The 16,783-nt window shown below is 46.1% G+C and overlaps 1 protein-coding gene across 18 annotated transcripts in view; it reads left to right on the top strand.

Moving 5' to 3' along the window:
* KALRN (kalirin RhoGEF kinase) overlaps positions 1–16,783 on the top strand; it is a 608,090-nt gene that overhangs the window by 535,506 nt on the left and 55,801 nt on the right. For 10 of the 18 annotated variants that reach the window (XM_064494426.1, XM_064494420.1, XM_064494419.1 and 7 more), the window contains 4 exons: positions 1,232–1,515; positions 2,725–2,829; positions 6,550–6,645; positions 16,560–16,690. In XM_064494426.1, coding sequence (XP_064350496.1) covers positions 1,232–1,515; positions 2,725–2,829; positions 6,550–6,645; positions 16,560–16,690 — 616 coding nt within the window. The remainder of the gene's footprint in view (positions 1–1,231; positions 1,516–2,724; positions 2,830–6,549; positions 6,646–16,559; positions 16,691–16,783) is intronic. The other 8 variants (XM_064494431.1, XM_031454542.2, XM_064494480.1 and 5 more) reach the window with 3 other exon arrangements.

The raw sequence follows: 16,783 nt of genomic DNA, 5'->3' as shown, positions 1-16,783 counted from the left end.
AAGTCATTTTAGAAAAAGATGATTTAATCTTAGATGAGTAGGTGTAAAAAGCCTCTGTGATAATTTGTTCAAATACCTCGTCATACGGTTTAACTATCAATATGCAAACTGGCACCGGGGCGACAGGGCCCATCACGGGTTGAGCTGAAGCTGGTCAGGTCTTCTCCCAAGACCTTTTTGGCAATGAGAAGAAATAGCATAAGAGAGACAACCCATGTTTGATATGTCATCCAGACACTAACCATATCTCTTCCTGCTCTGAAACGCTTCACATTGATTGCTTTGTCCTCCCAGTGCACAGTCCTAGTGTGGCCTTCAGGATTCCAGTCCCTTGTGCCCAGGGCTGTGCTGTATGTAGTTACTGGATTAATTAAAAACCTACAGACAAAAGCCCTTTCTCTTGTGGCTTTTTTCAGTAGAATCTCACACTGAAGTTCATACTCCTCCAGTTCACTATTAAATGTTTTCACTATTCTTTCTATCCAGTGTCTCCTCCTCTGTTCATCTTTATTTCATTCAAAGGATCTACTTAAGGGCTGTGCTAACTTGTTCTTCCATTTTTCCTGCCTCTGTGCTTTCGTTCCCACTGTCTCCGCTTTTGGAATTCCTTCTCCCTTCTCTTCTACTTGGACACATCTCTTCCATTAAACCTTTTCAGACCAGCCCTGCCGACACTGATCTGACCCTCCTCTGAACTCTGCTTCCTTATCTTCTAGGTCTGTGCCAGGCCTTTGGCAATTAATCACATACCGCTCTGGGGGCTTATCTTTATTTTGCATGTTCTGTCTTACTCTTTTGCTGTTCTCTTTCTTTCCCTGCCCCTCTCTCTGTCTCTGTCTCTGTCTCTCTCTCTCTCTCTCTCTGTGTGTGTGTGTGTGTGTGTGTGTATGTGTGTGTTTCTGTAGCTAGATAAGGGGCCTATGAAAATAAAGCCTGCGTCTTACACATCTTCAGAATATTCATAGGTGCTCCATGACGTTGCTTTTGGTTGATGGTTCTTGCTTGGGATGATGGGATTTAGTCCATGAAGGATGAAGTCTTTGTCTTCTGCCCACTGAGTGACTGTCAGTTGTTACCTCCCAGAGAGGGTTTCCTTGACCGGGATCTGCAGTTGGCCCCGCCATCCTGCCCTGTGTCCTGGCTTCCTGAGGATGGAGCTGCCTTACTCGCAGGCTGGCAACCTGCCTTAACTGCCCCTGACACGGCTATGTCTTCTGTTCTTTTCCCTCAGATGCATATTCTCATTCCTCAAGTGAAAACGGAGGCAAGTCCGAGTCTGTGGCCAACCTGCAGTCCCAGCCCTCCCTGAACTCCATCCACAGTTCCCCTGGTCCCAAGCGCTCTACCAACACCCTGAAGAAGTGGCTGACGAGTCCCGTGCGTCGGCTCAACAGCGGGAAAGCCGATGGAAACATCAAGAAGCAGAAGAAAGTACGAGATGGTCGGAAGAGCTTTGACCTGGGATCGCCCAAGCCTGGGGATGAGACGACCCCTCAGGGAGACAGCGCTGATGAGGTACTCACCCGAGGCCCTGGTGCCTGCCGTCAGGGAGGGGCTCCGACATACCTCCTCCTGGAGCCCTGGCAGGAACCCTCCCCTGGGTTTGTAACTAGCCAGTCTCTCGTTCCCAGGAGTTGGTCTTCTTGGGCCTGGGTGATCTTTGCATTCTCAAGACCTTGCCAGTCTGCTTTGTGACCCACTTAGAGACTAACCAGCACCAGGATATCCAGCGGATAGGCACCATTTTGCCACATTTGGAGACAGGGGCTTGGGCCCATGGGGTGCCAGCTGGCCGCCAAGTCCCCAGACTCTGTTAGAGACTACACAAACCCTGCTGGGCCTGTTTAGAATAAGAATAAAAGGATGGAGATCGTTTCACTTGGAAAACAGATGGCTGTATTGGGAGATTAGGGCTGTTTTTGAGTATCTTGAGCAGTACCATATATAAAAGGGGGTAGATAATTCCTGGTTGCTCCAGAAGGGAGAATTATGATTAATAGGTGAAGGTTTGCAGTAGGCAAGGTTTCAGCTGAGAGAGGGAAGTTTACCAGGTGAACGGTGGGGCGGTTCATCAAGTGATGAAACAGGCCTTCCTGAGAACAAATGAACACCCATCCTGGAAGGGTGTCAGGCCGTCCTCACACGATGGTCTGAGAGACCTGTGTTAGCCGAGAGGCCACACTGAACAACAGCCTCTTACATCCCTTCCAAAGCTGAGGTTCTGTGATCAAAATATAGTGGCTATGTTTTGGTTGGGGAATGAGATAACTGTTTTATCTGGCAAACTAACCTACTCTAGTCACCGACGCGGCCAAGAAATTCTTCCTAATGTGTAACCAGACTCTCTTTGTAAATTTACTCTGTCTGCCTTTTGTAACTCTGAAAGTAGGCAGGAGAGCCTGGTGATATCTAAACTGTGGTTTAATAGTCCTTCGAAAACTAAAAAAGTTAGTTTCTCTCTGACCACTCTTTCAGCTTTCTCTTTTCCTGCCTAATCAGTAAGGTTTCCTGTGTGTGTGTGGTTTCCCCCGTCTGGTCCTCACTGTCCTTTGAGATGAGCAGGTGAGCCCATTCCACAGAGGAGCACACTGAAGCCGAGAAAATAGGAGTGTGTTAAGAGAGGAGGGTAGCTTATAATGTTACTTCTTAAAACACCCCAAGTCCTGAACCAACTGGCATCTTTAACTGTAGGAAACAGTGACTAATGCTGCTCTTTTGTTCTAGAAGAGCAAGAAGGGGTGGGGTGAAGATGAGCCAGATGAAGAGTCACACACCCCCCTCCCTCCGCCTATGAAGATCTTTGACAACGACCCCACGCAGGACGAGATGGTAGGACTTTTTCGCTTTCTCACTTGGAAAAGCAGTGTGTAAATCACGGGATTTCGTTGTGGGTGTGTGGTGGGGGTAGTGACACTCTCTCTCCCGTGTTACCTCTTACACCACGTGGGCCCGAAGCAATGCACATTCCGTCTGTATTTGGTAGGGGTCCCCCATCCCTGGAGGTCTGACTTCAGTCCGCACAGTGGAGGGGTGTGTGTAGAATTCGCAAAGTGGAAATCTGCCTAGTATCTCGCCCTGTTGATGGAGGGTAATGGCTCTGTCTTTGGAAGCAGCAGATCCAAAAAAAAAAAAAAAAACCTGTTTATCTCAAAAAGGAATCTGAGGTGCTTCAAGGTCATGATCATTTTGGTGTACCTGACTGTTCAACCTATGTTTCAGTAATTCTTTTCCTTACACACAACTCTGAGATCCAAATCACAGCAACCTCCAGCCAAGCCCAGTGCTGTTAAAATTCTGCAACCACAGCGTGAGGGATGGAGATGCTGCTAAGGGGCAGCTGTTGTCAAAGATTGCCAACCTGATATACCAGGTTGCCCCAGTTGTTTGATTTGCAAAATCCCTTGCTCACTGGTGTCTGAGACGCGAACATCCACCAAGCCTCTAAGCGCAGAGTGATCATCTCGATTGTTCTGGAACAGAGACTCAGGTTGGATGTGCTTCAGGTACTGGCTGAGGCTCGGTCAGGTCCCTGCTTTCATTGTGTGCCCCGTCACCGGCCTTCCTCACCAAGCACGCTCCCACTTCATCGTGCTTCTCCTGCCTCCTCTCAGTGTTGCTGTCCCAGTGGACACTGGAGGCTGAAGTGGTGATTTCAGTTTTTGATGGTCCTTTGCATTTGCTTTCCAGAGTGCTGTTTTATTGGGTTGTTGGTGGTGATTAGCCATCCCTCCAGGGTCTCCTGATGCTCTCCAGTGCTCTGCCCTGCAGTCGGCAGCCCCTTCAGGGCAGGAAGCAAACCTTTACACCACCACCCGGATACAATTCGGAAAGTATTGTGTGCAGATGCTTCGGTGTTCCTGGTGATATCCCAGGCCTTGCTTTAATTCTCCCTGCTTCGCGTTTGGATCGGTAGTGCCCAGACATTGGTTAAGGCCTTGCAATGTGCTAAGCTAGTGGGACATTGTCTAGGGACAGGCCCATGACTAAGAATGGTCACCGCCCTGCTCTGTGACTCACCCAGGAGAAACACACAGGTGTGGCCCTTTGTAAGATGATGTTGGTGGCCCTGGTCTCCAGGGCCAGCTCTGACTCTGGGCTGATGGGAAGCAAAGTAGCAGGCAGCATGGCATGGTGCCCATCCAGGATTCCCAGGGGTGGAAATGCCTGTGCTTCGCCTTGAGATGGGAACCAGAACCTACTTACTGTGTTCCCAGAGGCCTCCTGTGAGATGTTTTAGAAACAGTGTTAGTGTGTGGGGGGAGCAGGGCGCTCAGGTCGCATTATCTGCCACCCCACACAGCCCTCCATGTGGCAGTGCCAGCTTGCACGAGATAAGTAGAGGTCACGAACCCTTCCCCTCGAATTCCCTCAAACACAATTTGTTTTGGGGAAAGGATGTTATGTTGTTTCTGGATAATTTTTAACAGAATGTGGACTTACCCTCGGACGTTTGTGTAACCCTGGAAAAGGGTTAGAGCAGGTGGCGTTAGCCCCATTTTAGACACCTTAGCCTCCACGGTCCTGCTGTTTAATTTCTGAATGTTTCTTTTTCTGGAATATTTGGGAGTGGGATGAGCTTCAGAGATTCTAGCAAACGGAGTTGGATTTATTAAAATAATTTTTACCACTATGTTAAAAGAGTTTTTAAAAGATCGCCCATTCTCACGTACGATAGATTCCCCTCATTTGCTTCCATTTGTTCATATGCGTGTATGTTTTATTTTTATAATTATAATATGCATATGCTGTGTTCAAAATCCTATAGTTTTAATGTTTATAAAGTTAAATATTAGTAATGTTTAGTATTTCCTAAAATCTTATTAGTTTTACCTTCAGAACTATAATTTCAATAGCCAAGGTATTAAAATTATTTCACTTACTTGATGTATTTGATGTAATCTGCTTGACCAGCCTGTCTGGGGATATCCAAGGTTGTTGACTCTAGGTAATTCGGCTACAAATCACTCGGTGTATACAGCATTTGTTCTTTTGACTTCTGTCCTTGGAATAAGTTCCCGGGGTAAGATTACTAGATCAAAGTGTAGATAACCTGCATTTCCCAACAGACTTCAGCTCTTTTCCTGTGTTCCCCAGGAGAGAGTGTTGCTCTCGCTCTCTGTTAATTACATTTATTTGATTTTTTTGGCCCATCTCAGAAGCAAAGACCTAAAGTGAGTCTTAGATTAGACAACAAGAAGCTTCCTTTTTGAAGTTCTTCCCCTTAAGGGACAAATCTGAAGCCTGAGCCCAGCCAGGCCAGTCCTCTCACCACTCCCACAGTCACTAGCCCATGCGGCCTGGGCTCCGGGAACACCATTGCCCTCCGCCTTGAAGTGCAGGGCAGGGAGAAGCTCACACGTGCATGTAGGGTTAACCATTTCTCCCCCGAGTTTCTTCTCAGGTATGAGAAGGAAGGAAAAAAAATACCATCCCTCAGTGAGCTGGAATCCCCAGACCACTGAATGGACAGGCACCTGGGCCAGTCCTTAACTGCTGGTGTTGGGGGTGGGGGGAAGGAAGGCCCTGGTCTGGAGCCCTGTTTCACTGTGAATGGGATGGTCCCCGGTTGCTCCAGCGTGAGACACACAAGTCCTGCTAAAGCCCTTTATTACTTCCAAGTGTTTCAGTTTGGGGGCCTTACCAGGAAGAGCTGTGTTTGTGGAGGAGCGTGTGGAGTGTGTGTGTGTGTGTGTGTGTCTGTGTGTGTGTGTCTGTGTGTGTGTCTGTGTGTGTCTGTGTTTGTGTCTGTGCGTGTCTGTGTGTGTCTGTGTGTGTCTGTGTGTGTGTCTGTGTGTGTGCGTGTCTGTGTGTGTGTCTGTGCGTGTCTGTGTGTGTCTGTGTGTGTCTGTGTGTGTCTGTGTGTGTCTGTGTGTGTGTCTGTGTGTGTGTGTGTCTGTGTGTGTGTCTGTGCGTGTCTGTGTGTGTCTGTGTGTGTCTGTGCGTGTCTGTGTGTGTGTGTGTGTGTCTGTGTGTGTCTGTGTGTGTTGGGGGGGCAGTTTCTCGTCTACAAGTGCCCTGCCCCTAGAATTTCTACTTGACACACGATGACAATCTATATTTACCATCTTCATCTAAGTAGAGCAAGGACAATTTCTCTTCTTTGGACACAGCCGAGGAGGCTAGGCCTGTTGACCGCCCGTTTCCTGGAATGCCAGTGGGCAGCCCTGTAGTGGCCAGTCCTGTCACACACCGCCCCCCCCCCCAGCCCCTGTTGCTGTCAGTGGGTGCAGCCCTTCCCTGTTGGCCTCCTGGGAACTCAGTGACCCCTCCCTCAGCTCCTCTGGAGGCCTGGCTAGGGAGAGCCTCGACCCACCCCTGCTCCGCTCCTGGCCAGAACTCCTGACAAGGGGTCAGACAGACTAGCCCCACACCCTCACTACCCCCCACCTTCTTCAATCATCTCTTCCCTCTAATCATAGAGCTTTGCTTCCCTTGCCTGCCTTGAGCTTTGGACTTGCGCCTTGAGCTTTGGACTTGCGTGTGGCTTCCTAATTGCTATTCTGCATTCCTTGCTAATCTGCTTTTCCTTTGCTGCTCAATGTCTTGCAGTCCTCCTCTTTGCTAGCAGCCCGGCAGGCTTCCACCGAAGTACCGACTGCTGCAGACCTTGTCAGTGCAATAGAACAGTTGGTCAAAAGCAAGCTGGTAAGTGGGGTCCTGGAGGCAGTTCTGTGTGTCTCACCTCCATGCGGCTCCCGGGGCCTGACATCTCTCTGCCATGGTCTCCTTTGCACCTTTCCTCATTTCTCCTATAGGATTGTTTCCAGCTAACGATGGTTTCTAAAAAGCTGCACCCCAAAGTCCTTTTTGGCTTTGTTTGAGAATGGGCGTGGGCAATTAACAGGTCCTTTTGGGATTGTGACATTGATGAAAGGTGAAAAGTATCCAAGACAAAACAGCCTCCCTGTAAGCCTGGTCCCCTGGCCAACAGGGAAATGGACTGATGTGTGTCTGGTTAGCCCTGGAGCTAACTATGCTGCTGAGACACAGAACATGGATTGGATCTTTGAAAACACCAGATTATTTGGATAGTTTTATTGGGGGACCTCAGATAGTTTTCTAGCTCGCAAAGTCTTGCAAAAGTAGATTGCTGATTATAAAGGGGAATGGGCTAAAGTATGCAGACACCTCGTCACAAGAAATTAATGGAGATGGTGCATGTCCCCATCGTGAGAGTATGCCACTGAAAACCGGTCTAGCTTGTGACGGTCTCATGGACCAATCAGACCGTTGGAGAGAAGTTATGGGTCTGAGCTCATTTAGGGTTTCGGCATAATGCTGGTGAAAGAGCTCCTTTCTGGTGTTTTCTTTTTTAACATTTTTTTAACTTTATGAATTTATTTTACAATATCATATTTTTAAATTGAAGTATAGTTGATGTATAATATTACATGTTCCAGGTATACAATATAGTGATTCACGATTTTTAAAGGTTATACTCCATTTATAGTTATTATAAAATGTTGGCTGTATTCCCCATGCTGTGCAGTACATCCTTGTAGCTTATTTTATACCTGATAGTTTGTCCCTCTGAATCCTCCACCTCCATCTTGCCCCTTCCCCTCCCCTCTCCCCACTGGTGACCACTAGTTCCATCTGTGAGTCTGTTTCTTTTCTGTTATATTCACTAGTTTGTTGCATTTTTTCAGATTCCACATGTAAGTGACATCTTACAGTATTTGTCTTTCTTTGTCTGAATTATTTCACTTAGCATAATGCCCTCCAAGACCATCCATGCTGTACACCAGAAACTAATACAACATTTTAAATCAACTGTACAGCAATTAAAAAGCAAAGCAAACAGACAACCCATTTAAAATATGGGCAGAAGAACTGAAGAGACATTTTTCCAAGAGGAAATGCAGATGGCCAACAGGAACGTGAAAAATTTCTCAACATCACTAATATCAGGGAAATGAAAATCAAAATCACAATGAGACACCATCTCACACCTGTCAGAATGGCCATTATCAAAAAGAATATAAATAACAAATGTTGGCAAGGATGTGGGGAAAAGGGAAACCTTGTACACTGTTGGTGGGAATGTAAATTGGTGCAACCACTATGGAAAACAGTATGGAGGTTTCTCAAAGACCTAAAAATAGAACCACCATATGGCTCAGCAATTCCACTCCTGGGCATATATCCAAGAAAAAAAAAACATTAATTCAAAAGGAGCTCATTTTTTGGATAGCTTGTTTGAGTAGGACTGTTCTTCTACTCCCATATTTTCACTCCCATATTTTAAGTGTATCACTACAGGATGACAATTTGAAGCATTTTCCTTTCCTTTGCTATCATCCATGTTACTCATTTGGTTTTTCCTGCAACTCTCATTAGGATAAATGTGCTTCCGCCAGACTTCTGTTGGGCAGTCCTGTTAATCAGCACCATTTAAACCCTTCTCCACTTGGTCCAAGAATTAAAGGAAAGTGGTGGATGCTCTCTGGGGAAGGCTGCCTGATAATAATTTTGATTACAGTAACTCCCTTTTCAAATATCCCAACTTACAGAGTACCAATGAAATTTAACACATACGGCTTTCTTCTTCTCTTTCTAATTTTCCTTCCTAATTAAAAAAAAATTAGCTGATATTTTAGTGCTAGTGTCAAACTCCTGAAGGTTGGTTTTCCCACCATCTCTGCCTGTCTCAAGGGTGGGAGTTGAGTGCTCTTGTGGGCACTACCTTGACTTTTCAAAGCCCATCTCCCTGATCACTCTTCACTTACTTGCCTTTTCTCTCCACCCTGATCCATACGTCCTCTTCATTCTCCAGATAACCATTCAAATTTTTTTCCTTAAAAAATCATCTGTTTATTTGCATTTTCTCTTTCACCACCTGGGCAAGGGCCCTGACCTCATGCCCAGAGTAGCTGTTGCTTAATCCTTCTCCACCCTCATCTGCCTCCCAGCCTCACTCCATCATTGCCTCCCTCCTCAGTGAGGGCTCCCTGCCTCCTTCTTGCCGGTATAAGCAGTGGTCTCCAGTGTGGGGGCACCTTGAGGTATGCAAGATGGGTTTTTGAGGTGCTGAAGGAAAACATTAGAATCTCTTTAACTCATCATTTTTAAGTGGTTTTGTGTATGTTTTATTATGTGCATAATGATAACACAGGAGTACAGAAATTAATTTATAAATAAGTTGCATGTTTTGGGAGTGCATGATCAAAATTGGGTTTACTAATTAAAGTATATAATCAGAGTTTGGAGAGCCCTGTCCCATGGGAAAAGTCCACAGTTACCCAGGAGTCTCATGTTTTGAAGTCTGTTCTCCAAACTACATTTGCAACACCCACGTATGATTCTGGCAGAGGGACTCTGCTCCAACCAAATTGGTTTCTTCACTATCCCCCAACATGCGTTTGGCTTTCCTTCACCCTTATGTCTGTTCATACCACCCTACTTGCCTGGAATGTTCTTCCTCTTATTTTGGCTTATCTAAAACACAATAGCCCTTCAGGGTCCCACTCAGATCCCATTTCTGCACAGGGCTTTCCCTGACCAGCCCAGACGAGATCTCTTCTGCAGTCCCACAGCAGTTTCTGTGTAAGCCACCAACTGCCTGGGACAGCTCTTAGACAGTCCCGTTGTGTTATTTGTTAAAATATCTTCATCTTTTCATTTGCAGCTTACCTCTGCAGCTAAACGATGAGTCATTTAGGACTTCATTTTCTCCTCCTTGTATTAGTGTGCACAAATCTTTGACATTTACATCAGTGAACACTTGTTTCCAAAAATCTGTATTTTTTCATGTTTTGGGTTACCTTTTTCCTACTACTGCTGTTTACGTTAGCCTGTCAGGAGCCTCTACAGGCCTCGAGTTTGTGTGATCAGTGTTAAACATGTGAGTGAAGATGCTCAGAAGCCCCATAAGAGCAAGGGTCCCAGAGGAGAGGGAGTGTAGGGGGGTGTTGGAATTGATCGGCCCTGTAACAGGCTCTCAGCAAATAGCTTTTGGATGAATGGTCTTCCTGTGGTGATCTTACCGTAATAAGGGCTTTAACATCTTCCACCAAGAGCTGCTTTTTGAGGACTTGCAGTGAGCCCAGAATTACAGAGATTTCTTTGGCCAAACACATAAAACCAAGCCTATGCCACGGAAAGAAATGAGAGGGCAGTGGTTTGGTTTCTCAGAAGCTTCTAACCAATATTTGATCCTTTCTCCTTTCCTCTACTTTCTCTTTCTCCTCATCCCAGTCCGTAGCCACTGTGGGGTAGCGAGGGAGCACCAGGAGGTGGTTGTTACCTCAGCCGTATTTGAGAATTCTGAGTTGCATCTTCACCCCACAAGACTGATATGCCCATCCCTCGTGAGCTTGTTAACTTAGGAGAAGAAAAAATCTAGGGCCCATAAAAGTTCTGGCGTTTTTATTTGACTGTAAGTACAATAGTGTGCCAGCTGCCAAAACAGCCAGTGCGGCCATCATAGGCTGGGCTGATGACAGTGCAACATACGGGTTGAGGGGAGTAACGGCCCCATTGTACTCAGAGCTCTTCAGACCACACCTGTCGTGAGTTGTGTGTGAGTCATGTGTTAGGTTCTGAATGCAGCATTCTAAAATGTTCTTGAACTCAACAGAAGGGCCCTGGAGGAGGTAACCAATATCATGTGGTCCATGTTATTTAAAGGAAAGTTGAAGACACCAAACTGAAGTATGGGGAGGAGTTAGGAGAGAGAAGACACACAAGAGCTGTCTTCCAAAAACTGAGCACTACTAGGGGAAGGAAGGGCTGGTCTCATTCTTGGTGGCTCCACAGGACAGAACCTGTGCGTGGAAGTTAGTTCAATATAAGAAGAACTAATAAGGTCATTCCCAATTTACAGAGTCTGGAAATGTTACAGGAGCATCTGGTATACTTGGACTTCTGTATCTAGGGCTTAGATTCTTTGTGCTTTCTTTTTTGGTTGCTCAAGAGATGGCACCAAATTCTGTAGTTAGAATTCATTTGGCGCCCCCCCCCCGCCCTAAAGCCATGAGATCCTTTGTGTCCCTGAGTCCCAAAGCTGCCCTTGGTGCTTTATGGTCACATGATCATACCAATACTATGGCCTCGAGGAGCTGTGACCTCTGCTGCTGGAGAGCTGCTGTTAGGGAACCAGAGCAGGTGCTCCCCACTCACCTGCAGTGCAGATAAAACCCCAAGACTCCCCCAGAAACTCTTGGCGAGTCCCTCTAGACATGAATGGACACTTCTGAGTTTTCACCTGCCAACCCTGGTCTTTAATCAATGTTTTATTTACCAAGAGAGCAGCTCCACCCACCTCCCCCCAAATAGAGCTAAAATACTTCTTCTAGTTTTGTATTAAGGGATTGTCTTCAAGCCAGGAATAAGGACTCCCCCTGCTTTTCCTGTGTGCTTTTTAATAAAGCTTTTCCTGGACATACGGGGTGCTGGTGGTGCTGATGGTATTGAGTGTGTAAGGACTCAGAAGACCTAGGTGTTGGTCCTGCCTCTACTATTTACTGTGTAGCCCTGGGCAAGTTTCTTAGTCAGCTTGAGTCTCTCACTTATCAACAGTGATGTTTTGTCCACCTGGGTCTAATCTCAAGAGAGATACGGTGATGACCGAGTAAGGTGTGAATGTGCTTTGTTAGCTTGATAAGTGAGCATCCCACACATGTTAGCTCTTAGCCGCCTCATTTGCATTGTGAAGGGCAGGGAAAGGCAACCTTGTCATTCTTTATCTTCCGTAATCACACCTGGGGCACAGGGACACAGTATTTGTCAGTCAATAGATCAGTGAATGGGTGACTGTTGTAGGGTAGTAGCTTAACAATCTATATGATTTGGTTTTATTCCTCAAGCTTGAGGAGCAAGAGCTTCCTGGTCATGTGAGAGCCTACAGTGCCTCTGAAAAGCCCAGGATTCCACCTGCTTGAGATGAAAGACTGAGCTCCTAGAAAGAAAGCCTCCTGCCGGAGCTCTTGTCTTCAGGTGGCACATTGCAGTAGTTCATTGGGCTCAGGATGACACTGATAGACCCTTGGCTGGTAATCTTCTGTTTTCAGGAAAGCGACCGATCAAGGCTGAGCTCTTGGTTGGTCTACCTGGTAGCCTGGCATCCTGAGAATTAGTCCTGCCTGCTTCAAGCAAAGCTTCCTGCCCTCTGGTTCCTGCCCTACTTTGATAGCATTTCCCTCCCTAGGTCCCCCTGGTGGGCCACAGAACATGGCGAGGGCCAGGCTGCGCTTGTGTGTGCGCTTTGCTCTCCTCTAGATGAATCAGCTTGCTTCATCAGACATGAGACAGCGTTAGCAGAGGTTCACAGTCCAGATAGGGGGTAATGACGGCCCCATCATATCTGTTGTGGAGGTGTGTGCTTTCAGGAACTGGTTCCTCTGGCATCCCTCTGTGGAAGACACTCCTGAGCTAGTTGAAAGAGAATAGTTTGGATTTCCACCACAAAGGTTTAACCCCAAGTCACAAACCTGAAATGTCATTTGCCTGGAAAATCCAGACTTCAGTTTTTCTACTGTAAAATGTCTTTTCCTACTCCTATCCCCAATTTGCCTGGGAATGACTGAGCTCTAATACTTTTTGTTGGAGGATTTTATACTAATTTTTATAAAAGGGTGGGGCAGCTTGGAGGCTGGTGTGGTAGGTGGTGCTGGACCAGCTCCCTTACCTGTTATTTTATCAGATGAACTTTGACCTCTCCCCAAGAATTTCATTTAGAATTCTGTTGAGTTTCATTCACTAAATTCTTGGATTCCTGCTATGTGCTAGTCCTACCAGCACAGAACCTTCCTTAATGGAGCTCACAGTGTAGGGTTAATGCTCACAATCCTTTCCTGCCTGGACTGTTGCAACCATTTCCTCCCTCATTTCAGTCTCACATCTCTTTATGTGACTACCAGAGGGATCTTGCTTTTCTTTCATTTTTTTCCTTTTTTTAAAAAAAAAACTTTAATAGTTCTTTTCTGACTAATAAAAGCATTAGATGCTCATTCAAGAAAAATTGGAACAATAAGAGTTTAAACACAAATAATCTCCTAACATCATCTAGATACATTCAGTGTTAAAATTTAGATGTATTTTCTCCTAGACCCTTTTTAAAATAATGTAGTTAATCACAGAGTATATAAAATTTAAGTCCTATTTTCCTTTACTGTCATATCTGAGCTATTTTCCCAAGTCATGAAAAGCTCTTAGGAGCATTCAGACTGATCTTTCTAAAACTTAAATTCAATCATGTTAACTTCCTTGCTTAAAATTCTCCCATCATTGGTCTTAGAAAGTAAAGTCTCTACTTCTCTTTTTTTTTCTTTAATTGAAGTATGTTTGATTTACAATCTTGTGTTTAGGTGTAGAGCATAGTGATTCAGGGAATTTTGCAGATTATGTATGCTTCACACAGGGCTCCTTGTGATCTGATCCCTGTGTACTTTTTCAGGGTTATCTGTTTCACTCCCTACCTCTTCTCTCCCTAGTACCCACTCCCTGCAACTGATATAACACAGTTACTTGCCAGTCCCTCACTCCTCCCACTTCACAGGCTATACCCTACCTACACCAGGCAGCTTTCAGCTTCCCCAGGCTGCCCTATGCAGTTTCACAACTTGATCCTTTACTCTCAGTGCTGCTTCTGCCTGGAACATCCTCCCACTGGTGTATCCAGTGAAATCCTTTCCACTTCTCAATCCTCAGTTCAAGCACTGCCCCTTCCATTAAGCCTTTCCCTTCCTGCCCCACCCCACCATAAAGCTGCGTGCCCCTTTTATTCATCCCCCACAGTACCCTCCTGTCTAGAAGAATGCCCATTGTAACTTGGATTATGGTGGGCAGGGAACCATATCTTATCCATCTTCATTTCTCCAGCAGTTTGCAAATATTCAGCATGTTGTAGAAGCACAATAAATGTTTGCTTGAGTACAAACAAATGATCGGTCAAATGAATGCTGTTCACAGGGTGTGTAAAGGGCGCTTCTGGGAGCCCAGAGGAAGGGCATTTTATGGGTACGTGATCCAAGATCGAGCTGACAGGCAACGTGTTCTTTTTTTTATTGTGGGGACAGCCTTCCTCCATACTTAATATGGTTTTTTGAATTCTGTTTGCATTTCTGTTCCCTGACCTCGCATCGGCTGTAGGAGCACCCATTGGCAACATTTACTGCTTCCTCCTTTGTACACCTATTCCTTTGTCTTCTGAGACTGCTGTGGCCCTGAATCCCAGACAGGGCAGAAGTCCTCCCTGTGGCTGCCCAGCTCACCACTCATCCACCAGCCACCTTGTACCCCCCACCAGGAGCAGCACAGACAGTTGCAGGTCAACCCTACTTAACTTGGCTGGAACCCCGTGTCCCAACTCTAGCCCAGGCAGCGAGGTCCTCAGAGGGAATCACTTTTGAATTATTATAAGTATTTATAGCCAGTGCCACTATTTGAGACAGATCACCCAGCATACAGCTTAATCAAACCCTGTATTTCCCTCTTCTTCTTCTCTCACTGCCTTGCCTTCCTCAGCTCCATCCCAGAGACTCTTTCCCCAGATATAACTTGGGCTCCTTTGCCCATAACAGGTCAGGCAGGAGAAGATGGAACATATTTCCTCGTGTGACACCTTGGACTTTCCAGGTGTCCTTCATTCTGTAGAAGAGACGAGAGCAGAGCAGCCAAGCGGGATGGTCCCCAGGAGGGCCTTGCAGCATAGATGTGAGCCTGTTTCCCAGGCCTTGCAGCCAGCACCCTGCCAGCCAACAGGCTGCAGAACAAAGGCTGGAACAGGACAGTGGGGACAGGGGGAGGGGAAGTAAAAGGCATGTAATCAGATCAGTCACCAGCTGAGTCCATCTGGGTCCATCTGGGGAGCCTGTCCCTGGTGATGGCACTAGGGGACATGGCACATGTCTTTGGAAAGCCCATCTGTCCGGTGGCTTGTCAAGCCTCAGCACCAGACACTCATTTCCTTAATCACTGGCTACAGATCCTGAATCTGTAAATTTAGCTAAACTCTTCTTGACCTTTCTGTATTTTTAGCCTGTGCTCCTTCTCTGGAGGACAACTTCCATGGTTGATTACTTGTTCTGTGAAATACCTTTATGTCAAGTTTAAAGAAAGCTCTCAAGCTTGAAGACCCTGTCCTCTTAATTCTAGTGTCTAGTGTTGATACCACATTCATGTTTGGTTCTCGGAACATTCTGTTGATTTGGGGGTGGAGTTGGGGAAAAGAAAGTTGACATCTCTTCACGGCTTTAAGTTTTTCAGCCTCCAGTTCTAATACTCTCCACCTGTTTCATGTAATGGCCACTGGTCACCTCATGCACTTTATGTATCCTGGACTTTTCCTGCCTCTATTCAGCCCATGTTGAAATACAGCAGCTAAGCGAGTGACAGGTACTCCAAATATGGGCTTTTTAAGACCATGCCCAAGCCATTTGTTCCTGCTGCCTTTGGGGGCACTTCTTGATCTTTGTGACTTTAACCTTAGGACTGATCAGAGTCTTCAAAGACTATTGACGTAAAGCCCTTCCTTTTCCTGCAGCAGCTGCAGTAGACAAGCATCTTGTATAGATGGTTTGGATTACTCTTCCATATTTTATTTACAGTTGCCCACCTTGACCTTGATCTCTGGTCTTACTGTTTGCCCACATTGCTTCTGCCAATTTGCGTAATGAAATGCTAAGCATCGCTGTGTGATCTTTCTTCCACGGCACTTGTAAAAATGTTAAGATTGACCCCATTTTTGAGCATCCTTATTGTTAACAGTTTCATCCGTGGGAACGGTGGGGGAAACTCAGCATTGTAGAGCATTTCTTATTTTTCAAAGGGTTTTACAACTGTTGTCTCTGTCTATTCCTTCATAGTCTATAGAAAGGAGAGACCCAGTTTGCAAATTAAGAAAAATTGAAACATAGAACAATTTTAGCTGTCTCACTTAAGATGATCCAGAGGTTAGCAGCTGCAGATGCTAGTCCCTGGATTAGAATCCTTTACCCTTAGCTCTTTCTAGAGTAACATATTAATCCCTTTAACTTGCTTCTCAGTCCTGCAACACCTTAATTAAAAGATGAAAGAAATTAATGAATGAAAGAAGGCCCTTGGTAGATAACCTTAGCAAAGATGTTTTTAGAAAAGGGTAAATAAATCTCTTCACCTTTTCTTATCCACATCTCATTGGCCTCTTCACAGAAAATTGTAGCTGATTTTACCAAACAAATTCTCCTATCACTACCCTCCCTTTATCAATTTGCATTTGCTGGTCCTACAACTAATTTTCTTTTCTAACTGCTTGTTTGGTGTAGAATTGCGATGATTAGCTTTACCTCTGGAGCTCTTACCCAGAGATCAATCACTTTGATAATGTTCGTTATGTCTGGGAAATTAGCAGCCCATTAGGCCAAGTACATCCTGACTGCCTGAGAAGGCGGCGGCTCTGGGCTCCCTGCCGCAGGAAGATGGGCGTCTCTGGTCTCCTGGTGCCTCACTGAGGTTCGGTGAGAACAGCCTTGATTACTGATCTACCATATTGGCTGTGGCTAGGCTGGGGAGGGCACGAGGGCTTCCAGATGACTTTCTAGCGTACACTTCTGTAAGGCTATTTATTCTTCTCTTTTCAGAGTCTAGAAGGAGGCTCATACCGGGGAAGTTTGAAAGACCCCACAGGCTGCCTGAACGAGGGTACGACCCCGCCCACACCTCCTAGAAACCTGGAAGAAGAACAGAAAGCCAAGGCCCTGAGAGGCAGGATGTGAGTGGCTTCCCCAGACTCCAGCCTGGTGCGCGTCGTGCGAGCGGTGGACAAGGGGCAAGGGTCCTGGCAAGTCTGGGGAGAATGAGAGAT

The sequence above is a fragment of the Camelus dromedarius genome, chromosome 2 (assembly GCF_036321535.1).
Source record: "Camelus dromedarius isolate mCamDro1 chromosome 2, mCamDro1.pat, whole genome shotgun sequence".
Lineage (NCBI taxonomy): Eukaryota > Metazoa > Chordata > Mammalia > Artiodactyla > Camelidae > Camelus > Camelus dromedarius.
Note: the sequence above shows the minus strand (reverse complement) of the source record. Positions and strands in the feature narration are given on the sequence as shown.